This window comes from Abramis brama, assembly GCF_963993115.1.
Source record: "Abramis brama genome assembly, chromosome: 5".
Taxonomy (NCBI): Eukaryota; Metazoa; Chordata; class Actinopteri; order Cypriniformes; family Leuciscidae; genus Abramis; species Abramis brama.
Window position 1 is genome coordinate 17,358,095 of NC_139967.1, and position 19,632 is coordinate 17,377,726.

Genomic DNA, 19,632 nt, shown 5'->3' on the forward strand with positions numbered 1-19,632 from the left:
ATCATCAATCATTGCTGTTGGTGACCTTCAATGCCAAACAATATATTAAAGTTAATAGACAGTTTCAAACTTAAATGTTACGTTTCCTTAAAAAAAAAAAGGTACATTTAAAATATATAAATAATTAAAATGATATGCAAGACTTTAATGGTGTCAAATTAATTGCAAAAAGTTCACTTAATTAAATCAATGAAAAATATAAGCAGTTAATGTACTGTAGTACTGTCTTGCAATTACTTCAAACCTTAATTTGAACACATGAGGGCACCAACACAACTTCACCAGAGAAGAGAGTCAAATGAACAGACATCAACACTTTTTAGGTAATAAGTAATAACAACATGATTTAACCAAGTAATGAAAATGTGAATAAACTAGTAATATAATTCAGTCTTTAAATATTTATTTAAGTCTCTTTTCCAGTTTGGCATAAATCATAAATATTTCAGGCATAATATTGATACCCTCGGACCGTGTACTGCCTCTATAAGGTATTGCTCTGTAATCAGCCTACAATATTACAGTTCCTGTAAAGTTACAATATTATTTTTTTCACATTGCAATACAACAAATGACAAGCGACAAACAAACAAAAAGAAGATCTTTATAAACTTAAAGACAGACTATCTGCATAACGGTGGTGTGTGAATAAAACATCTGAAGGAAAGACAACATCCTTTGGGGTTGAAAAACGTATATGCTTATATGTTTCTATACTATGTGATGTTTTGGTTTCATACTTGAGGGTTTTTATGTTTTTGATGTAGTCATTGAAAACATTATATCAACAGTATGTGCAAAAAATATATATTACATAAATAAAATATATACAGCTTTACATTATTTTACCTATGTACAATAACTCTCTGTATGTTGCATAATCAGGAGCCATGCATTTACATATAATTGAAACACTGAACATCTGATCTCTTCAAAAAATATTGCTATACACATCTTGATTATACCTCTCTATAACCCATCTCTGAAGTAAGCACACTGACATAAGAGAGGACTAAGAAAAATCAGTGTGTGTGTGTGTGTGTGTGAGAGAGAGAGAGAGAGAGAGAGAGAGAGAGAGAGAGAGAGAGAGAGAGAGAGAGAGAGAGGGAAAGAAAAAGAGGGAAAAAGCTAAAGAGAAAACAATGAGATAACTCCTCCTCCTCGCTCACTCCGTCTTTCCAGGAATAATTCTGATCGTCCAGTCAGATATGATAGTAGTAGTATATTAATATCACTCCGTAGTGTACAGTATATCATTCCACTTCAGTACTTCACTACTACATATATACGAAAAACCTTCAGAATCAAGAAAGAGTAACAAAGCACCTCCAAAACAATGACTATGCCAATTTATAATATTATCAAAGTGATACGTAATCTTCTTTTGAAAGAAAACCCATTTTTTATTATAAAGGAGGGCTGTGTGTGTATGTATGTATATATATATATATATATATATATACACACATGTATAAGAAAACTTAATTATTTAATAGCAATTATGATAGTATTATCAACAATACATATGAATTGGAATTGATGAGTGACTTTGATGATACACATAATTCTATTCAAAAGTTTGGGGTCAGAATTTATTATTTTTTAATTTATATCTGTATTTTCACAAATATTAAGGAGCACAACATTTTTCAACATTGATTATAATAAGAAATGTTTCTTGAGCACCAAATCAAAAAGCAATAAAAACATATCAGAATGATTTCTGAATGATCATGTGACACTGAAGACTAGAGTAATGATTCTGAAAATTCAGACTGATCAGAGGAATAAATTAATTAAAGGAATAAATTACAGGAATAAATTAATTTGATTTTAAAATATATTAAAATATAAAAGTTATTTTAAATTGTAATAATTTCTCACAATATTATGGTTTTTACAGTATTTTTGATCCAATAAATGCATCCTTGGTAAACATTAGAGACTTCTTTAAAAAACATCAAACAATCTTTCCGACCCCAAACTTTAACGGTAGTGTGTGTGTATAAACTTCATTGAACAGACCACAAGGTGCCACAGATTTGACAGACTTGACATGACCCTGATTTTGTCCTGTCAAACATTTGACCAGATCATCCACTGGAACATACCTTGTTAATACAGTAAATGTGTGATGGCTGGTCGCTGTTGTAGCGAGAACACAGACGTGGCGGGTGTGAAGCTAATCGTGACTCAGATATGACAAGCGTGACTCATTCGGCCCCTCTGTGCGGATGTGACGTAAAGTGCCAGGTCTTTGCAGTGCCGTCGAGTGAAACTCAAAGGGACGACTTCTACAGAGCAGAGTTGAAATCGGCAATCAAAAAGTCGACATGGTCTTTGTCTTTGGTCTTAAAAGCTTCCGCAATGACTCGAGTCGCGTCCCGGTGCTCCATTCCTTTAAGTGACACGCCATTCACCTCCAGAATCACCTGACCCACCCGTAACTGCCCAGAGATATGCACAGAGCCCCCCTTCTGGAAGACAGAAAGAGAAAGAAAGAGAGAGAAATAAGCAAAGAAAGTCGCAAACTTTACGAAAGAGAGAGACCATCTATCAAAAGTGTGAGAGATAAGACAAGTGGGAAATGGGGGAGAAAATGAGCGCTTGTTCTCTCCGATGTGGCACTTTATATTGAGAGGTCATTAGCTGACCTCCTGTCAGTCATAGTATAAAGATAAAGTGCCCAAGGACAGGTAGAAAGAGATAACCAAGATGAGCGTTCTGGTTGTCATCTTTTGTTCAGCTGGAGGGAGGCTGGTCTGATCGCAGTCTAATAGCCCTGCTACATTTGGGCCAACAATCTCCAGTCCGCAATCAGGCATTATAATGGTCACACCATGTAAGCGCTGCCACAGTCATATAATCCTACTGGGATCTGATTTAATTGAATTTTTATTTTATTTTTTTTAATTTATTAGTATTACAATAACTCAACATGACACGAGCTGTAAATGTCTGATTAAAGACTGAATAGTGATTGCTCTCATAATGAACATTTGATAAGAATCAAAGTGGATCTTAAGGAGTCCGGAAGAGCGGTAGCCATGGTTACACCAATGACATCGGTTCATTGTGCCATGTGTACTTTTAGGTTGGATTCGGTACATAACAGTGTCAGACAGCAAATGAGATCTCACTCTAACATGCTTTAAAAATGCTTCTTTGAAAAACCATAATGATTAGAATTTATTCCTCTTTTGTCTTTGAAATAATCAACAGCACTTTTTTTCCCCCCCAAAACTCTGAATATGTCATGTCACATCGAGATATATAAGCATTACCCTGGTATGTCTGTTTTGAGCTGTCTTGAGCGTGCGGTTCTGAGTTCGCTCTGGTCGTATGCTCTTCTGTCCGTGTGAGTTGTTTTGTGTGCAGAGTGTGATGTTTGTATCCTGGCACTTCGGTCTAGTTTGGTGTTGGTTCTGTGTCGTGGTTCAGACATTCATGCTCTGTGTGTTTATCTTCTGTTGTGCGTACACGGGATCAGCATTCGCTCATTCCCTGTGCGCTCTGTCTTGTTTTTTGTGAGTGCTTTTGAGTTCGCTTGGGCTGCACACTCTTCTATCCGCATGTGTGTTGTGTTCGGTGTAGCGCGGTTCGTGTTGTCATGTTCTGTGTGGACGCAGTCGGTGAGATTGTGTTCACTGGCCATTGTTTGGTGTGAGCACATGGCTTTTCATGTTTGTTTCTATGTGCCATGTGATCTCCTGTCGATTGTCTAACCCCGCCCATCTTGTTATCTGATTATTGGTTAATTTGCCCCACCTGTCCTCCTCGTGACTTGCTTTGTTTGCTCTCCCTATTTATTCTCCTTGTGTTTTCCTTCCTGTGCCAGTTCATCGTTTTATATATACCGTTCCTGCCCTGCCCTGCCCTGCCCTGCCCTGCCCTGCCCTGCCCTGCCCAATCTGATCTGATCTGATCCGATCCGGTTACCATGTCCAGGACTGCTTTGTCCACATACTGGTCTTGTTTTCCCCCATGGGATAGTTTTTATTTTATTTAATGAGTCCTCACCTCATTCCTTCACCCAACCCTGACACCTATTTACTATTCATTAATTCAAAATCAGAGCTATTTCTCTTTCCTTTGAAGGTCAGCCATTTCAAGACAATAAAATCAGCAGAGGAATATTCTGTATCAAACAGCTCTTTAAAACAGCACTTTCTCTTCACAGTTGCTGGTAACACTTTATTTCGGTCCATTTTTGATATTCTACACTAGTAGTACATCAACTACCAGTGATTAGAGTATTAATAAACTGTCTGCTTAAAATCTGCTAACATTTTTCCCCCAACAGACATTCTACTGACTACAATAAACTTTTGCAAGTACATGGCAACTTATTCTACTAACCCTAAAGGCCCTGATATACTCGCTGTGAAGTTCTTTTTCGTTCTTTGTTTAGGGGTAAAACGAAGTTCGAAATAGGTTAGCAGCGATATACTGTTATCGAACACCTGACACTGCCCACACAGTTGAGAGTGGCGTTTATATGAATATGTAAATATGTGCTGTGCGCTTTCCTCTCAATAACAAAATAAACACACAACAAAACTAAAAAAACAGCAAGCGTTTTAAAAAAGCATAATAAAGGCATCTGATCATAGCAAAGTGGTTGTTTCCACGAGCTCTACGGCACTCAAGTCACGTTTATTTATATATCACTTTATACAATACAAAGCTTAAAATCAAGCAGCTTTACTGTATTAAACATGAAAAACTGTATCAGTGTCTCTTTTCATCAGAAGTACAATTTAATTTTCTACTATAAAGCATCTCTCCAGTGTGTTCATGTTTTCACTCGCGGACGTCTGATCTCGACCGACTTTCCACATGAAAGAAGGCGGAGCCTGGTCGCACACCTACCTATTACATAATCACCACGGACCAATATTAGTACAAAGGGGTTTATCAGCCGAAGCGAATCTTTCCGGAAAATTGTCAAGCTGTTTCGAACGAACAAACGAACTTTGTTTCGGCCTGATTTTGTTCGAAATGACGTCACATCAGTTGAAGTAAATCAGGGCCTTAACCCTAACTTAACAGTCTACCAATGCTCTAACAAGAGTGAGTTGACAAGTAGTTGCAAATTAATAAGAGTTAGATAACATGTAGTTGCAAAGTTACTTAGAGTTAGTAGAATGTATACAGTTGACTCTCTAAAAGTATAATCCAGTTGCTGTTTCTGATAGACTAGCCAACAAATAAGGGAGTGTTGTAACAGACATAGCGTCTGATTGTCTTAAAAAAGTAGGCTGCTCCCCAAACTCTTAGGTCTGTCAAAAAAACAAAAACAAAAACAGGTGTGATGTCTCAGGACATATTCTGGAGAAAAAAATATTCTGCACTTTTAATTATGGAACATGTCCAGATGGGTCTGTGACAGGCTGTGCTCTTCTGTGACATTTCCAATGATGAGATTTACACATGCTGGTTATGTAAACTGACATTCTATGCAAATTTCAAGGATACTCCAACAATCAACAAAGAACACCGCTAAAGCACTTTCTCCTCATTTAGCAGTATTGGACATCTCTATAAACGCTATTAGACGCAAGTTATGTTAATTTCATATTTTTTCATCTCCTAAAGCTATAGGAATATCACAAGATGCTTGATCCCCATCAGGTTTAAATATGCAAGCAAACATATTTCTGTGCAAAGCCACTTTGCGCTAAAGGGGAAATCTCTCACCTTCATGTCGAGTGAACACAGCACTGACAGAAGTAAGCACACAGAAACGGGTCCTGAATATGCTAATGCACTATGTTAACACTAACAGTTGCTGGAATAAAGGTCATAAAAGAAATGAGAGGAAAACAAACCGGCTCCTTTACATTTAAAACTTCCAGTAACATTATGACTAAAGACTAATCTAGCATCTTAACACTGCTAAATGCACAGGGGTCTATCTAATAGGGAAATATTAACAGTGCCATGAGTAATTTCTAATATGAAAATTGGAGTTGTTTTGTCATGCCGAGCTATTTTAGTCATATGATGAATAAGCAGGTTTTACTGAATGCTTTTCATGTGTATATGAAAGAACAGCTTTTAAAAGCTTTCTGAAAACACATTATATAAGTTATAACTGTATATTGCACCTTGATGGGTGTAATGTCAGACCTTCACAGTACATTAGCTACCCTTTCCGTTAGTGGAACAAAAGGTACTTTCTAGGAATAGTAATTCTAAGACTTTGTGATACTTTTATGTTAACATTTCAATTTGTTACAGCACACAATTTCTATGTGGCTGAGTTTAAACACTACAGAATGTTTAATCATCATACTTTATAGCTCTGCACCAAAACTTACAGCAGCAAGCTACCTAGCTTTCTAGACTATTAGCTACAGTATATAAGAAGTTTTTTTATTTTTAATGGAAGCTCATAAGTTACTGATTTGGAATGTTATAGGAAACAACTTCTTTTGAAGTGCAAAGCAGATTAGACTCATACTTGATTTCAACAGAGTATCGTGATGCTAAGCTAACAATATGATATTCTACATTACATTACATAACATAACATTCATGCATTTGTAGTAAAATATTTCATTTTTAATTAGAATTAACTATTTTTAATAATAAATTTTGATGTAATACACTACCGTTCAAAACATTTATATGATATTTTCAATGATCTTGTGTGCTATGCATTCTGGGATTGCCTTCGCCACAATAGATACTGCCTTAGATTTAGGCAAAAAACAATAATTAACTATGCTTCCTTCCTTGTGGAACAGCCATCATGTAATGATGCCACAACATGCTAATTAGACAGTTCATCAAGGTTGGGAACACAGCTATTATTTTCAGATTTCTTAGCCGTCGTTTTGAACTTGAACCCATTCTGACCCACCTGTATGGTCGCAATGCGTGGCAGAGGCTGTCTGGTGTTGGCACCCCCTTCAACAGCAATACCCAGTGTACTGGCACATTTGGGCACCCGTACAAATATAGGCTCCATTATTCCCATCTAAAACAATGAACAAAATGGATGCTACTTTAGACATCACACTCAAGAAGACAAAAAAGACAGAGATTTCAAGGAATGTGGAGGAGGAAGACAAGAGAGTTTAACATGAATGAAGAAAAATCAAAACTCTCCTTAAACAGCAGCAGGACAAACGAGATTCAATCCCTACAATGTGACATTAAGACATATACGCATCTGTTTAACAGTTGCTTATATGATATATGATATCAACAACAGAACTTGTCGCTGCTCTCTCACCTGTTTTGCGGAGGCCTGTGCGGGTCCTTCCGCTCTGCGTGTGTCACCTATGACCTGCAGGAAGGGAGGTTTGCCTGGTCGCGGGCTGCTGTCCTTACTCAACCCTCCAGCCTCTGCGATATCCACTCCACTGTCCTCGCTCAGAGTCTGTCCGCTGTCTGACAGCTGGGACAGGGTGGCTCCTGGGAATATAGACAAATGAGCACACAAAGCCATAAATAACCACACAATTTAGCTTTCGGAGATTAGAGGTCTGCATTCAGAATTTATGTGAACCTCACACATTAGCTGAATCCGAAAAGAGTTATACAGCTGGATGAATTCCCTAAGTGCTGAACTTCATCAAAGTTTAGATGTACCTACTATGGCTGTCAATTTAGCATGTTAAATTAGTGTGACTAATTATTTCAAATGAATGAGATGCCACCTGACCCCTATGTGCATTCTGTAATAAGGTATCCTGCCATTTGATAGATTAAAGCCTAGATACCTTCTTTTATCTTTATATTGACATCTAAAGCCATTTTTTGTAATGCGTATTCAACAGGGCTGGGTATCGATAGAGATTCCCTGATTCAGTTCGATTGTGATTCATTTTGGTATATTTCCATTATAATGTCCATTTTGCTTGTGTATGAAAGACATTCTCACACTAACTAATTCTGTACATTATACAGGAAAAATTCTAACTTGATACGTTTCAAAAATATTAATCTTAAAATTTAACAGCAGGACCTAAACTGTGCAGTTAATTTTTTCTATTTATTATATAACAGATACAGTAAAATAAACATCACAACCAAAAATGCTCTGTGGATACCAACCGAACTTTAAATTACATTTCTTGTGAAAAAACGATAATTATAATAATGTGTAAAATTATTGTCATGACCCCTGTCTTGTTTTTAAGGACGTGTTTTCTGTTCCTATTGTTTGTGTTCTCTTCCTATTGTTTGTGTTCTATTCCTGTTTTTAGTTCATGTTTGCTTTGTACCTTGTTTTTTTCCATAGTTACTCTCATTTGTTTCTATTAATCACCTTCACCTGTCCCATGTTAGCCCCTTGTTATCTTGTGTATTTAAAGTAGTTTTAAGTAGTTTGTCCGTTTAGGGCCACTGTAGAAACATGTTGGCGCAAAATGGATTTCAATGTAAGGGGACCCGCGGTGTATGTAGATAGAAATGGCTCATTCTAAGGTAATAAAAACATAACGGTTCATTATGTAAGGTCTTTATACAACACTGAAAACATAGTTATGTATATTATATTGCATTTCTGTCTACAGATTCTCCTAAATATTACACAATGCACCTTTAATGAAAGTTAACCAAAACTGTTTGTTGGCCATGTCTGCTTTTGTGTTCCACAGAAAAAAGTGATTACAGGTTTGAAATGCATTACATGCACACTCATATACTCATAAAATGCTATTATAATGGGTTTTTGGCAATATTGTGATTAAACTTTACCTCATGTAAATACAATACTCCTATTAATAATGGCGGTAAAAATAATCACACTTCTTAGCATGATCAGAATAATGAAAATTGCATGTAAATGGGAGTAAAGAGGTTTGCTCTGTCATGGAAACATCTTACTACGATTAAGTCCTTACTCTGATAACTGGAAAAAATCGCAGTATTGGTGCACATGTAAACGTAGTCAATGATGACAGAATTTTCATTTTTGGGTAAACTATCCCTTTAAGATATAGTGCATATACTTATAAATATACTTGGCGCAATGCGGCGCCAGGCGCGACTCAAGTGCTTTTTGCTAGTTTCAGCCGACGCAGTTATAATTTTCACGTCCTGCGCCACGTTATTTAAATAGCAAATACATTTGTGCCCATTTGTACGCCCATGGGCATGCTGGTCTGAAAACGAGGTGTGTTCGGGCGCATTGTTGGTGCGTTGCTATTTTGAGACTACTGAAATAAGACTGCGCCATTGCCCAACAAAAACCTGGTCTAAAGTCATAAGTCAATGGCGCAGTATTATTTTTTTTTTAAAGAGCGCATTAGTAATGTGAGCCTATAGATGGTCAGCTCGTGCGCTTTAACCTCATGCACGAGCAGATCCGTTTCCTCACTAGAGAAGTGTTCAGCTTTTCCGCTTTCCGAATCCGCCATGGCGTGAACGCAACTGGATTTTAAAGGGAATTTGAGATGAGACTCTGATTGGTTTATTGCACGTTACGCCCAAAATACACCCATTACTCATTAAGAGAATAGGGACAACCCTTTTAGACCATGCACCGTGTGCGCCAACCATTTTTCTCATTTCCCATTCGGACACGCCCTAAGTGCACTTGCGCTGTGCGCTTTAGACCATGAGCTTAGATCGTTAAAATAGGGCCCATAATTTCAGAGTGCCTTCACCTCGTAGCTGGGGCTGGAGTCTTTCCTCTGCCGTCTCCGGCTCAGGGTGTAGTGGGCTGTTCTGGGTGGCACCGCAGCTGTGAGATGGGGAGCCCTCGAGCTTCTCTGGGCTACAGGGAGGCGGTGCAGGCATTCGCAGTGAAGGCGATTGGGACGGAGAGGAGCGGGGAGAGATCACTGGGGTGCCCTCTCGAGAACGATTTGGAGACTCTGGGTGTGGGGAGAGCCCCGCCGCATGCCTGCTCATCAGAAACTGAACCAGATCTCTACACGGCGGTCCGGAGGAAGGGCTAGCGTGATAGGATGATGGCCGTGGAGAGCTGTGATGGTGAGAGCAGGGTGGAGGAGTGTGATGGACAGAGCAGGTGGAAGTGGTGTGGTGGATGGTACACGGGGAGTTGTGAGTAGAGCAGGGCGAGTGCGAGTGATTGTGGGTGTGGTTTTCTTGGTGCCGCCTACAGGGGGCAGTAAAGAGCAGGTTGGTCTGGGACAGCTTAGACGAAGGCCGTTTGGTTTGACTTTTTGGGCTGGCATGTCGAATAGGTGGAGGGGGAGGCTTGAACGAGGGGGGTGACTCAGATGACGGCTGCACCTTATCCTGAAATAAAACATAAACGTATTGTCCATATTTATCTCCTCACAGGCGCTTGCAAATACTAAGACAGGCAATTAAAGGATCCATTATCATTGAGGGAGGTAATGATAATGCTGAGAGGGAAAAAAAAAACACATTCTGACATTTTAAAGCTTTTAAAGGTGACATTTCCTTCCCAAAAGTCAGCACATTATGAAATTAACAGATAATAGAGTTGTCAGTGTACATCAATTTAGCACAAGCAAATGTTTATAACAAGACGGTCAATTTGGGATTCATCCAAGATAATAGTTTATGATTACTAGAGTTAATGTTGAGCTACTGATGCTTAATCAAATAAGAACAAGAAAATGTGGAATAAAAAAAAAACTATTGAACTTGACAAATTCAAACTTTATTTTGACTGTAGATAAAAAGGAAATCTATCACATGGGTGTTCTGATTTAAAAACCTAACGGCACATTTTATGATGTCACCATGCATTTTCTGCTAAATCAAAGTAACTGACATAAATGGTGCAACAAGCTCTTTTGACTAGTAAATGATACCCCATATTTTAGGGCAGTGTAAAATTACATTGAATACAATGTAAAGGTTTGCAATGTTGAGTCAACTACTGAAAGTGAAAGCATATATATATATATATATATATATATATATATATATATATATATATATTTATTTATTTTTGTATATTAAATTAATCACACTACCGTTCAAAAGTTTGGGATCAGCCTTTTTAAAAAAAAAAGAAATTAATACTTTTATTCAGAAAGGATGCAGTAAATTAACCAAAAGTGACACTGAAGACTTTTGTATCTTTACAAAAAATATATATATTTCAATGCTATTCTTTTAATCAGTTTCCACAAATATATTAAACAGAATAATAGTTCTAAACATTGATAATAAGAAATGTTTCTTTAGCACCAAATCAGTATAGAATGATTTCTGAATGATCATGTGACACTGAAGACTGGAGTAATGATGCTGAAAATTCAGTTTTACATCACAGGGATAAATTGCATTATAAAATATTTTCAAATAGAAAACAGTATTTTAATTGTATTATTTGTTTACTGTATTTTGACTACTTTCACAACCTTTCAAAATCTTACCAAACCCTAACTTTTGAACAGTAGTGTATATGTTGCTTTTAGTATTATTTCTTTGAGTTTTGTGCCTTTTTCAATTTTATTTTTTGGATTAACTTTAATGGGTGCATATGCTGTATATTCTTAATTTACAAAGAGGTCAAGTAGAGGCATACTGTACAGTTTATATACACAACCTCTACTAAATTACAAACTATGAGACTGTTATATTGATCTTTGAGATAAAAAAAAAATACAGCCGTATGAGTTAGAAACATTAACAGTCTTTGTATTGCAGTCTTTGTATTGCAGGGATAAATGTTTTGTTTTCCTAGCCCTAAATCTTCCTTGTTACACACAAATATAAAATACAAAAACCATTATAACGTTGGCTTATTTTACTCCACAAAACGTTTGTTTAATCCAATCTAACAGCATGTAGACACACAACAAAAAATATAATCAACTCACCAGAGCAACATCAGGAAGAGAATTTAGACTCTCAAGTGGCATCAAATTCCCATCCAACCTGCACTCACCCTAAAAAAGCAAAGCAAAAAGCATAAACAATCACTGAAATGACTTGGTTGTACACAGCAACAATCACTCCAGAACGAAATACAATCAAAAATATGTTTGTGTTTAAGACATTCACGCTCCACTTGAGAGGCAGCTCTTCATTTCTAAGCCTTTCTCATCAGTTCAGCTCAAATGCCAGCTTGCGTCGAGTGAGATTTACAATTCATAATAATGTTTGGAATCAAATCATGAAATTACCAAGACACAACAGATCAGACCATTAAATGCAGGCACAGTAGAAAACAGTCTGAACAAAGTTAGCTCTTCCTTCAAATAGGCATTATGAGCATGAGGATTGAACGCAAATACATAAATGTTATATTATATTAATATAGTTTTTATGCATCACTACTTTTGATGTATTTTGTATTGTACTTTGGCTCTTTCAAAAACATGTAATATCTTACTGATATCTTTAAGATGTATTCATATTCCTGAGAAGAATGTTCTTAAAATTCCTCGTAAATAACTTAAAGTTAGGTTAACCTCCAACCTGTCTTATGATGTTTATTGAAATTATTGGGTTGTTTCAAATATTAAGCATTACAATATAATACAATACTACCATGAATATCTGGATGAGTACTCTGACATGACACCAATCGATCATTTGCACGTACACTTGATGCGTTCACTCTAGCTACAACTAGCGAGGCAGCACACAGATACAGGACACATTCACTTTAGAGAGAGCGCAAGACAGAGAGAGCACAAATGAATGGGAAAGACCACTGCATCTTGAGACAGGCTCTTTTAAAATAACTATTTTAACTTGACACGGTGCATTAAAAACATGATGCTGAGTGATTAACTCCCGTCAAGCCAGTCTTACGAAAATAGTCTGCGCACTCATTATGGTACCTACGGTAATCTGCAGGCAGTGCAAAAAGACGGGCTTTGAGGTGTTTCATTTGGAGCAATACCTGCCTTTCAATCAAATAACACAAAGGCCTTTCATTTTCTTCTTAAGAAAAAAATAAAGATGTTCTTAAGAAAATATTTGAGAACTTCACATTCATATAAACTTCAAGATTTTCATGAATCCAGCCCTTGTACTTTAATTTCGTCCACCAGTGCATGCTAATATCCCCAGCACTGCACAAAACCACATCCACGTGCCTTGTTGTAGCCGGGGACTGCAGGGGTCAGCTGGCAAACAGAAGGAACGTGGCCCTCTGGATGGGTGACGGAGATAGAATCAGGGTGCAGAAGGCCCGGGCCGGCGTGCCGAGCTCTCCACGCCTCCATCTCACGATGTAACACCTGCCCGTCGAATCGCTCCAGGTCCTGCGCAGCGATCAGAGTCCGCACCTCAGCCAGCAAGGACAGCTGGGAAGCAGGAACAGCCAAGAGATCATTAAATGAAAAACCTGAAATCATCCAAAATATGATGCATTTTTCATTTGAATACAGTGCTAGCTATCAAGCTAAGAGTTTTTTTAAGCTGGCATAGACAATGGCACTATGGTTTGTTAGCAATTCTTTGCTGTCAGCCTAACCTTGGCGTGTGTGTTGAACAGTTCAAACAAGGCCATGGCCAGAGGCTCTACCCCGATGTGTGCGCGCTGGTACTCTTGAATGTAGTAGCCCATGGTCTGTCTCTCTGTCTCTGTTAGAAGCATGTACGCCTGTTCCTCCAGCGAGTTCCACGCTCCTGCGCGTACCACTCCGACCGCTGGCATAACACCTTTACAACAGACTGACTGCAAAAGAGAGAAGATAAAACAGTAGAGGGTGTGTCTACATGAACTGTGATGTTGTACAGGAGTGTGAAACCTCTTGTTGTCAAGTCTACAAAGATGCCTTCATTTGTTTGAATTTTTATCATATCCTTTCAACTGCATCCTTCACTGCATCTCAGAGAAACACACAGTGGTATTTCATTATTAAGTGAATCTGTGTTTATGAAGAAATCATTTGAGCGAGTGATTCAACAACACATTTATAAAGACAGCCACTTGCTTAATTTCTAAATAAGCCATGTTATTTTAGTATTATTGAAATGCTATTAGAGCTTTACATCAAGTTAAACTAATTGACAATGAGAATTGTTGCTCGGTGAAATAAACTAATATTAAGGACTTTATATGTTATTTTAATTCAGTTAATGTTTATTTTATTTCAAAAAATTTTTTGTTTAAAGGTAGTGTAAGCAATTTGTTTTATAAACACTTTTTGGTATACTGGTTGAAACTCTCTTCAGATCCTGATAGCAATCAATAATAGAAGTGGTCTAAATATTAAAACATGTACATATATCTTCTGTGGAAGTCTCAGGACCGATATCCTGCCTGTCAACATATGTATTTCCATACCTGAGTGCACCCTGCTCACACAGACATCACACATCATCAGCACAGTTAATACAGTTCCTCCTGAACTAAAACAACGAGCTTATGCTGCGCTCACGGCATGTCGTAACCGTAATTACGAGATGGTAACCCGTGACTTTCTACCCAGAGCTGTTCACCTACTCAGACTCGGATTTATGCGTTTCTATGTCAACAACACTATAAACGCCGAAACTAATCTGCAGCAGTCAGGTGGTACAACTAGAGCTCTGTAAGATTTTTACGTTCAGTATTATTGTTATGTTAACTGCTTTGAGACGTGACGATTTGCAGGCACTGTGCGCGTTCATGTTCAATATAAAAGGAGGGTGGGATCTCAAGCTTTTAAAGCTAGCTTGCTATTGCTGGCTGCTACGAAATTGCCTACTCTGTAAGTTTTAGGTAACTATAACAACCCTGTCTAATGACCCACAAATTGTTTTAATGGATGATTCAATGGCTCATTCATTAATACACAGACTTGCCACCACTTACTGGAAGTTTTAGTTTTATATATCATTTTTTTAAATATATTTCATATTTAAATATTCAAAATAGTGTTATTTATAGCATGTCTAACATGTCTAAGCCGATTAAACAGTCTGTGTAAAATCTGTAAATTCATCTAAATGCCACTTCCTATAGTGTCTTATTATTCTAATTGAATTTATTGATTAAATGTAAGAGTTTGACATTAAACATACATTCATGCATGCATGAAAAAGTGAACATTTACAAATATCCTTTTTTCAAGTTAACCGATTTCTATTGACAAATTAGCATTGCAGTCACTAAATAAGCTCATGATTTTTTTTATATATATATATATAATGTGCATGATTTTATGGTGCCTCAGAAGCCTGTCTGAAACCCTTAGGAGGTATCTTATATTAAAACACTGCCTTTGACGTCTGGGCAGGCAGCTGGCTTCTGTTTTAAATACAGCCAAGGTTATTAATTTATTTTCACAAGTGAAAACAAGCAAAGTGGCATGTAGTGCTACATTGATATTAAATAGTTGTGCAATCATTAGTCACTCCATGTAGTTGATATGAACTGATGTAATGTGCATGTTCAGGTCAGGTCAGTGTGTGGGCGGCAGGCACTCATGGGAAAGAGAGAATAGCAGCTGCAGGACTGCATCTCCGAGACCTCACCAGTCAGCCATGTCTAATATGTAATGCTACATCCCCTGGGGTAACAAACTTGCTCTCTCTCTGTCTCTCTCTCTCTTATTGAACTAGTCATGCACCTTTCCTTCTGAAAACATGCCTCTCCTCTGATTTCTACTTTTAGACGTTCTCCTTAATCAGACCTACATCACAATAACTCCAGTATCTGTCAACCAGCTTCACCTCTCTCACTCTCCCTGCCTCTATATCTGCAGGTGCTATAAAAAAAACAACAAACATTGAAAAACCAAGCATAGTATATCTATGCCCCCAGGTATCTAGCTAATGACGTACAGTGAGAAAAAAAGAATCTTCAGAAAAGAAACATTTTTAAAGACATTCGATACACAAACCTTCAATATAGGTCAGTGTGAGAGAAAATAGGGACACATCCGTTCAACAACGAAGCAGAGTGGCTCTCAACTGGTGGGTCGTAACTTAAAAAAAGGGTCTGATATAGAATCAGACAGCAGGAAAAAACAATACTTATGTGTAAGAGAATATGCGAATATAATATATGAATACACACTATCGTTCAAAAGTTTGATTTTTTTTTTTTAAAGAAGAAATTAATACTTTTATTCAGCAAGGATGTAAACTGATATAAACACTTTTACATTGTTATAAAACAATAATATTTCATATAAATGCTGTTCTCTTTAATTTTCTATAAATCAGAGAATCCCCTTAAATGAAATTACATTTTTAAATATTTTAAATAGAAAAGTTATTTTATATTGTAATTATTGTTTTTACTATACTATATCTGTGATCAAATACGTGTAGCCTTGGTGAGCATAAGAAACTTCTTTCAAAAACACCCTAAACCTTTGGAACGGTAGTGTATGTGCTATTAAAGTGACATCAAATAAAAAGGGAAAGAAAGATAAAGATCAGGGAAAGAGAATGAGAATGAGACAGACAGAGAAGAGACGGGTTTGCTCTGACAAGCACTGTGCTTTGCTTGCGAAATCAATATTTTTTTGTATTTAGTTGCATCTGTCCTTGAGTGCTTTCATTTGAAGAAAAATAGGAATGTCTTTCCCTTCCTCAAGGATTTCCTATTCTCTTTCTCTACTCACACATGATCAGTGGTACAAACTTCTTCAGACCAGTTCATGATCAGACTCAAAATACTCAGTATGAAATATGTATGGCTGTAACACAGACAGCTTAATTATTGAATTATCACGTCTTTTGCCTCTGTTCAGTGTTCTACAAAGTGCTAATTTTCATCCTGCTGCCATCAGAAAGTACATGTCAAACTTTACATTATAAAGTTACTAACCAATGTGATTGCTGTATAGATAACAGAGAAAAGCTGGTTATTAGTTGCAATGTAGAGTGCTTATGCTAACAGTGTATTAAAGCAGCTGACACCTGAGCCCTCAATTTATAAAATGTATGTGCGATCACATTTGAAACCAAATTCAATGGTTTTAATCATACATTTAAGTGAAAAAACAAATCTAAATTTATAAAGAAAAAAACTGGCATGAAAATATGTTAAAGCATGCCAAGTATGCAAACTGAAAAGCATGCAAGCAAATGTTTTTGAAGAAGAGAAGTGGGAAAAACATGCTTGTGTATTCAGAACTGATATGTATACAGAAATATTTCAATAGATATTTCAATAGCTATGGAGCCAAAAAGAAAAAAAAACTGCACAACCATTTCAACTAATAATAATAATAACCATAAATGTTTCTTAAACACCAATTTGTCATGGGTGGATGCTATAAGTAATCGCACAACAAAGATTTGGTAAATCATCAAACAATCACATTTAGGGGGATTTAAGCACATCTTATAAATTATGAGGCCGAGTGTCCAGAAATCCAAAGTTTGAATTGCACTCAAAGGAAATTATATAATTTGCAATAAAAACCTTATAGCTTGTAGAAATAAATTTTCAAAACCCACATTTTAAACATTCATATTAACCAACAACAACAAAATCTCATCTTATATGAAGGTTATATTTGGCAAGCTGCTTTGCACTTTATCTCAGAGAGCCTATAGTCTGATAATGCCAGGAGTCCCATCCATCCCTCATTACTGCACTCATTCCTGGATATTGCTGATCCACAGTCCTGATCACTAAAACGGTCCCTTGGTGTTCCACTTTGCCAGCCTTAATCAATAACTCAGGATAAGATTCCCTCGGACAGATTAACTCTGTAGTTTCAATGCACATACCTGTACATAAGCACCCTATGACCGACTCATCCCCCACAACAAACACACATTACCAGTCTCAGTTCCACCAAGGACTATTGCTGAACTGAGAAATATCGAACTATTCTTTTAACTATTTTTATTCCTGTGGTGGCAAAGCTGAATTTTCAGCATCATTATTATTATTATTATTATCTTATTATTATCAATGTTGAAAACAGTTTTGCTGCTTAATATTTGTTTTGGAAACCACAATATTTTTTTGGATTCTTTGATTAATAGAAATATTTATTTGAAATCTTTTGTAACATTATAAAAGTCTTTACTGTCACAATTGATCAATTGCAATTTAAAACAAATCTCACTAACCATTTTAAACAGTAATTTGTTTCCTTTAGTGAAACAAAAGGTACATTTTTGAAGAATATTCATATCTATCTATTAGGGGTGGAGCCGAACCCGAATACGGTATTCGGAAAGGCACAAATAATGTGTTTTTTACGAATACTTATTTCGAACAAATACTTTAAAAATATTTGTATTCGGGAACAAGTAAAAATTTATTTCAAAAAGCTGTGTTTCCTGACCGGCGGTGCTGCTGATGTGGTGGCTGTAAATCCACTTGTTGATAAGAAAGGAGGAAAGAGCCAATATTAATTGATTTCTAGCCCTTGCATTAGCTTTATATTTATGGAGATGAGAAGTGAAATAAAAAGCCGTCATTATGTTATTAATATCAGTCCGTCAGAAAAGCAGTTCTAGGCTTATTCTTGGCTGGATAACTCTTAACAGGTTTAAAAAGCCCTTTTAAAATGAAATATGAATGCAGTTTTAGATTAAATAAAAGTACAGTCAAGTCAAATAAAACACGTTTTATCTCCTGTATAGTTTGGTAACGCTACAATAAGATACTATTCATTAACATTACTTAATGCGTTGTCTAACATCAACACATTGAGTGAACAATATATTTTTACAACATTAATTAATGTTTGTGAATGTTATTTAATACATACACTTGATTGGTGATGTTTGTTCACTTCATTCATTGTGCATTAAATAATGTTAACATAAATAATGTTAACTTTTGATTTTAAAAATGTATTTTTAAATTAACCCCAAGGAGAATAATTGCGACAGTATAACTATTGTTTATTGTTAGGTCATTTTATCTAATGTTATCTAACAAATGGAATCTTATTGTAAAGTGTTTTTAATACTACAGTTTCCATCTTTGTAACCGTGATATACACTTTAATATATGTAAACTTAATCTAAATTAAGCTTTGGTACGGAAATTGGTACCGAGAACCGTGGATTTTCACTGGTATTAGTACCGAATACTAAAATTTTGGTACCGTGACAACACTAGTAGCTCTGTTAGCTCGGTAATTTAGACAAGGCTGTTGACAGAGTAACGTTAACGTAGGTAATGGCTGTTATGTTTTTTTTTTTTTAATGACATTCGTTGTTACATGTTCATTGCTGGATTTAAGGAAAAACATCAACCAATATTGCATATCCATAATTATTATAATGGATATAATTAAAGAATACTTACACTATAAAGTAAATTCATTCATTTAATTTATTATACAGGAAAATTTAAAAGCAACAATTAAGTTACAATAAACGGGCCTGACTCAGTTTAAAATCTGGTTTACAGCAGGTTCCTGTTCTGGAACCTGAAGTGTATTAGAAGTGTAACGCAAAAAAAATGGATTTTTACACCTATTTAGAATTTTACTCGAATACAAATACAAATACAAATACTTTTCCCCCCTCAACAAATACAAATACAGATACAAATATCGGCTGCTTTGCACATCCCTACTATCTATCTATCTATCTATCTATCTATCTATCTATCTATCTATCTATCTATCTATCTATCGTTTTGTTTTTTAATACTTTTTCTTGTGTTGTAATTTGCAGGATTAGATTAACATGCTCCTCTCCAACACTTTGAATATTGAATAAAGTGGCAAGGATATTCTTTAAAAATTAACCTTTTGTAATCCACTAAAGACAATAAAGTCATTCAGGCTCATTTAAACTAGT

The 19,632-nt window shown here is 36.3% G+C and overlaps 1 protein-coding gene across 1 annotated transcript in view; it reads right to left on the reverse strand.

Moving 5' to 3' along the window:
• Nucleotides 1-117: 117 nt before the first annotated feature.
• Nucleotides 118-19,632, reverse strand: part of whrnb (whirlin b) — a 53,408-nt gene continuing 33,893 nt past the window's right edge. Inside the window, exons 6-12 of the mRNA XM_084115719.1 lie at nt 13,391-13,594; nt 13,011-13,220; nt 11,784-11,852; nt 9,624-10,221; nt 7,244-7,425; nt 6,869-6,985; nt 118-2,477 (exon numbers count right to left, since the gene is read on the reverse strand). Of these exons, the coding sequence (XP_083971845.1) occupies nt 2,295-2,477; nt 6,869-6,985; nt 7,244-7,425; nt 9,624-10,221; nt 11,784-11,852; nt 13,011-13,220; nt 13,391-13,594 (1,563 nt within the window). The 3' untranslated portion in view covers nt 118-2,294. The remainder of the gene's footprint in view (nt 2,478-6,868; nt 6,986-7,243; nt 7,426-9,623; nt 10,222-11,783; nt 11,853-13,010; nt 13,221-13,390; nt 13,595-19,632) is intronic.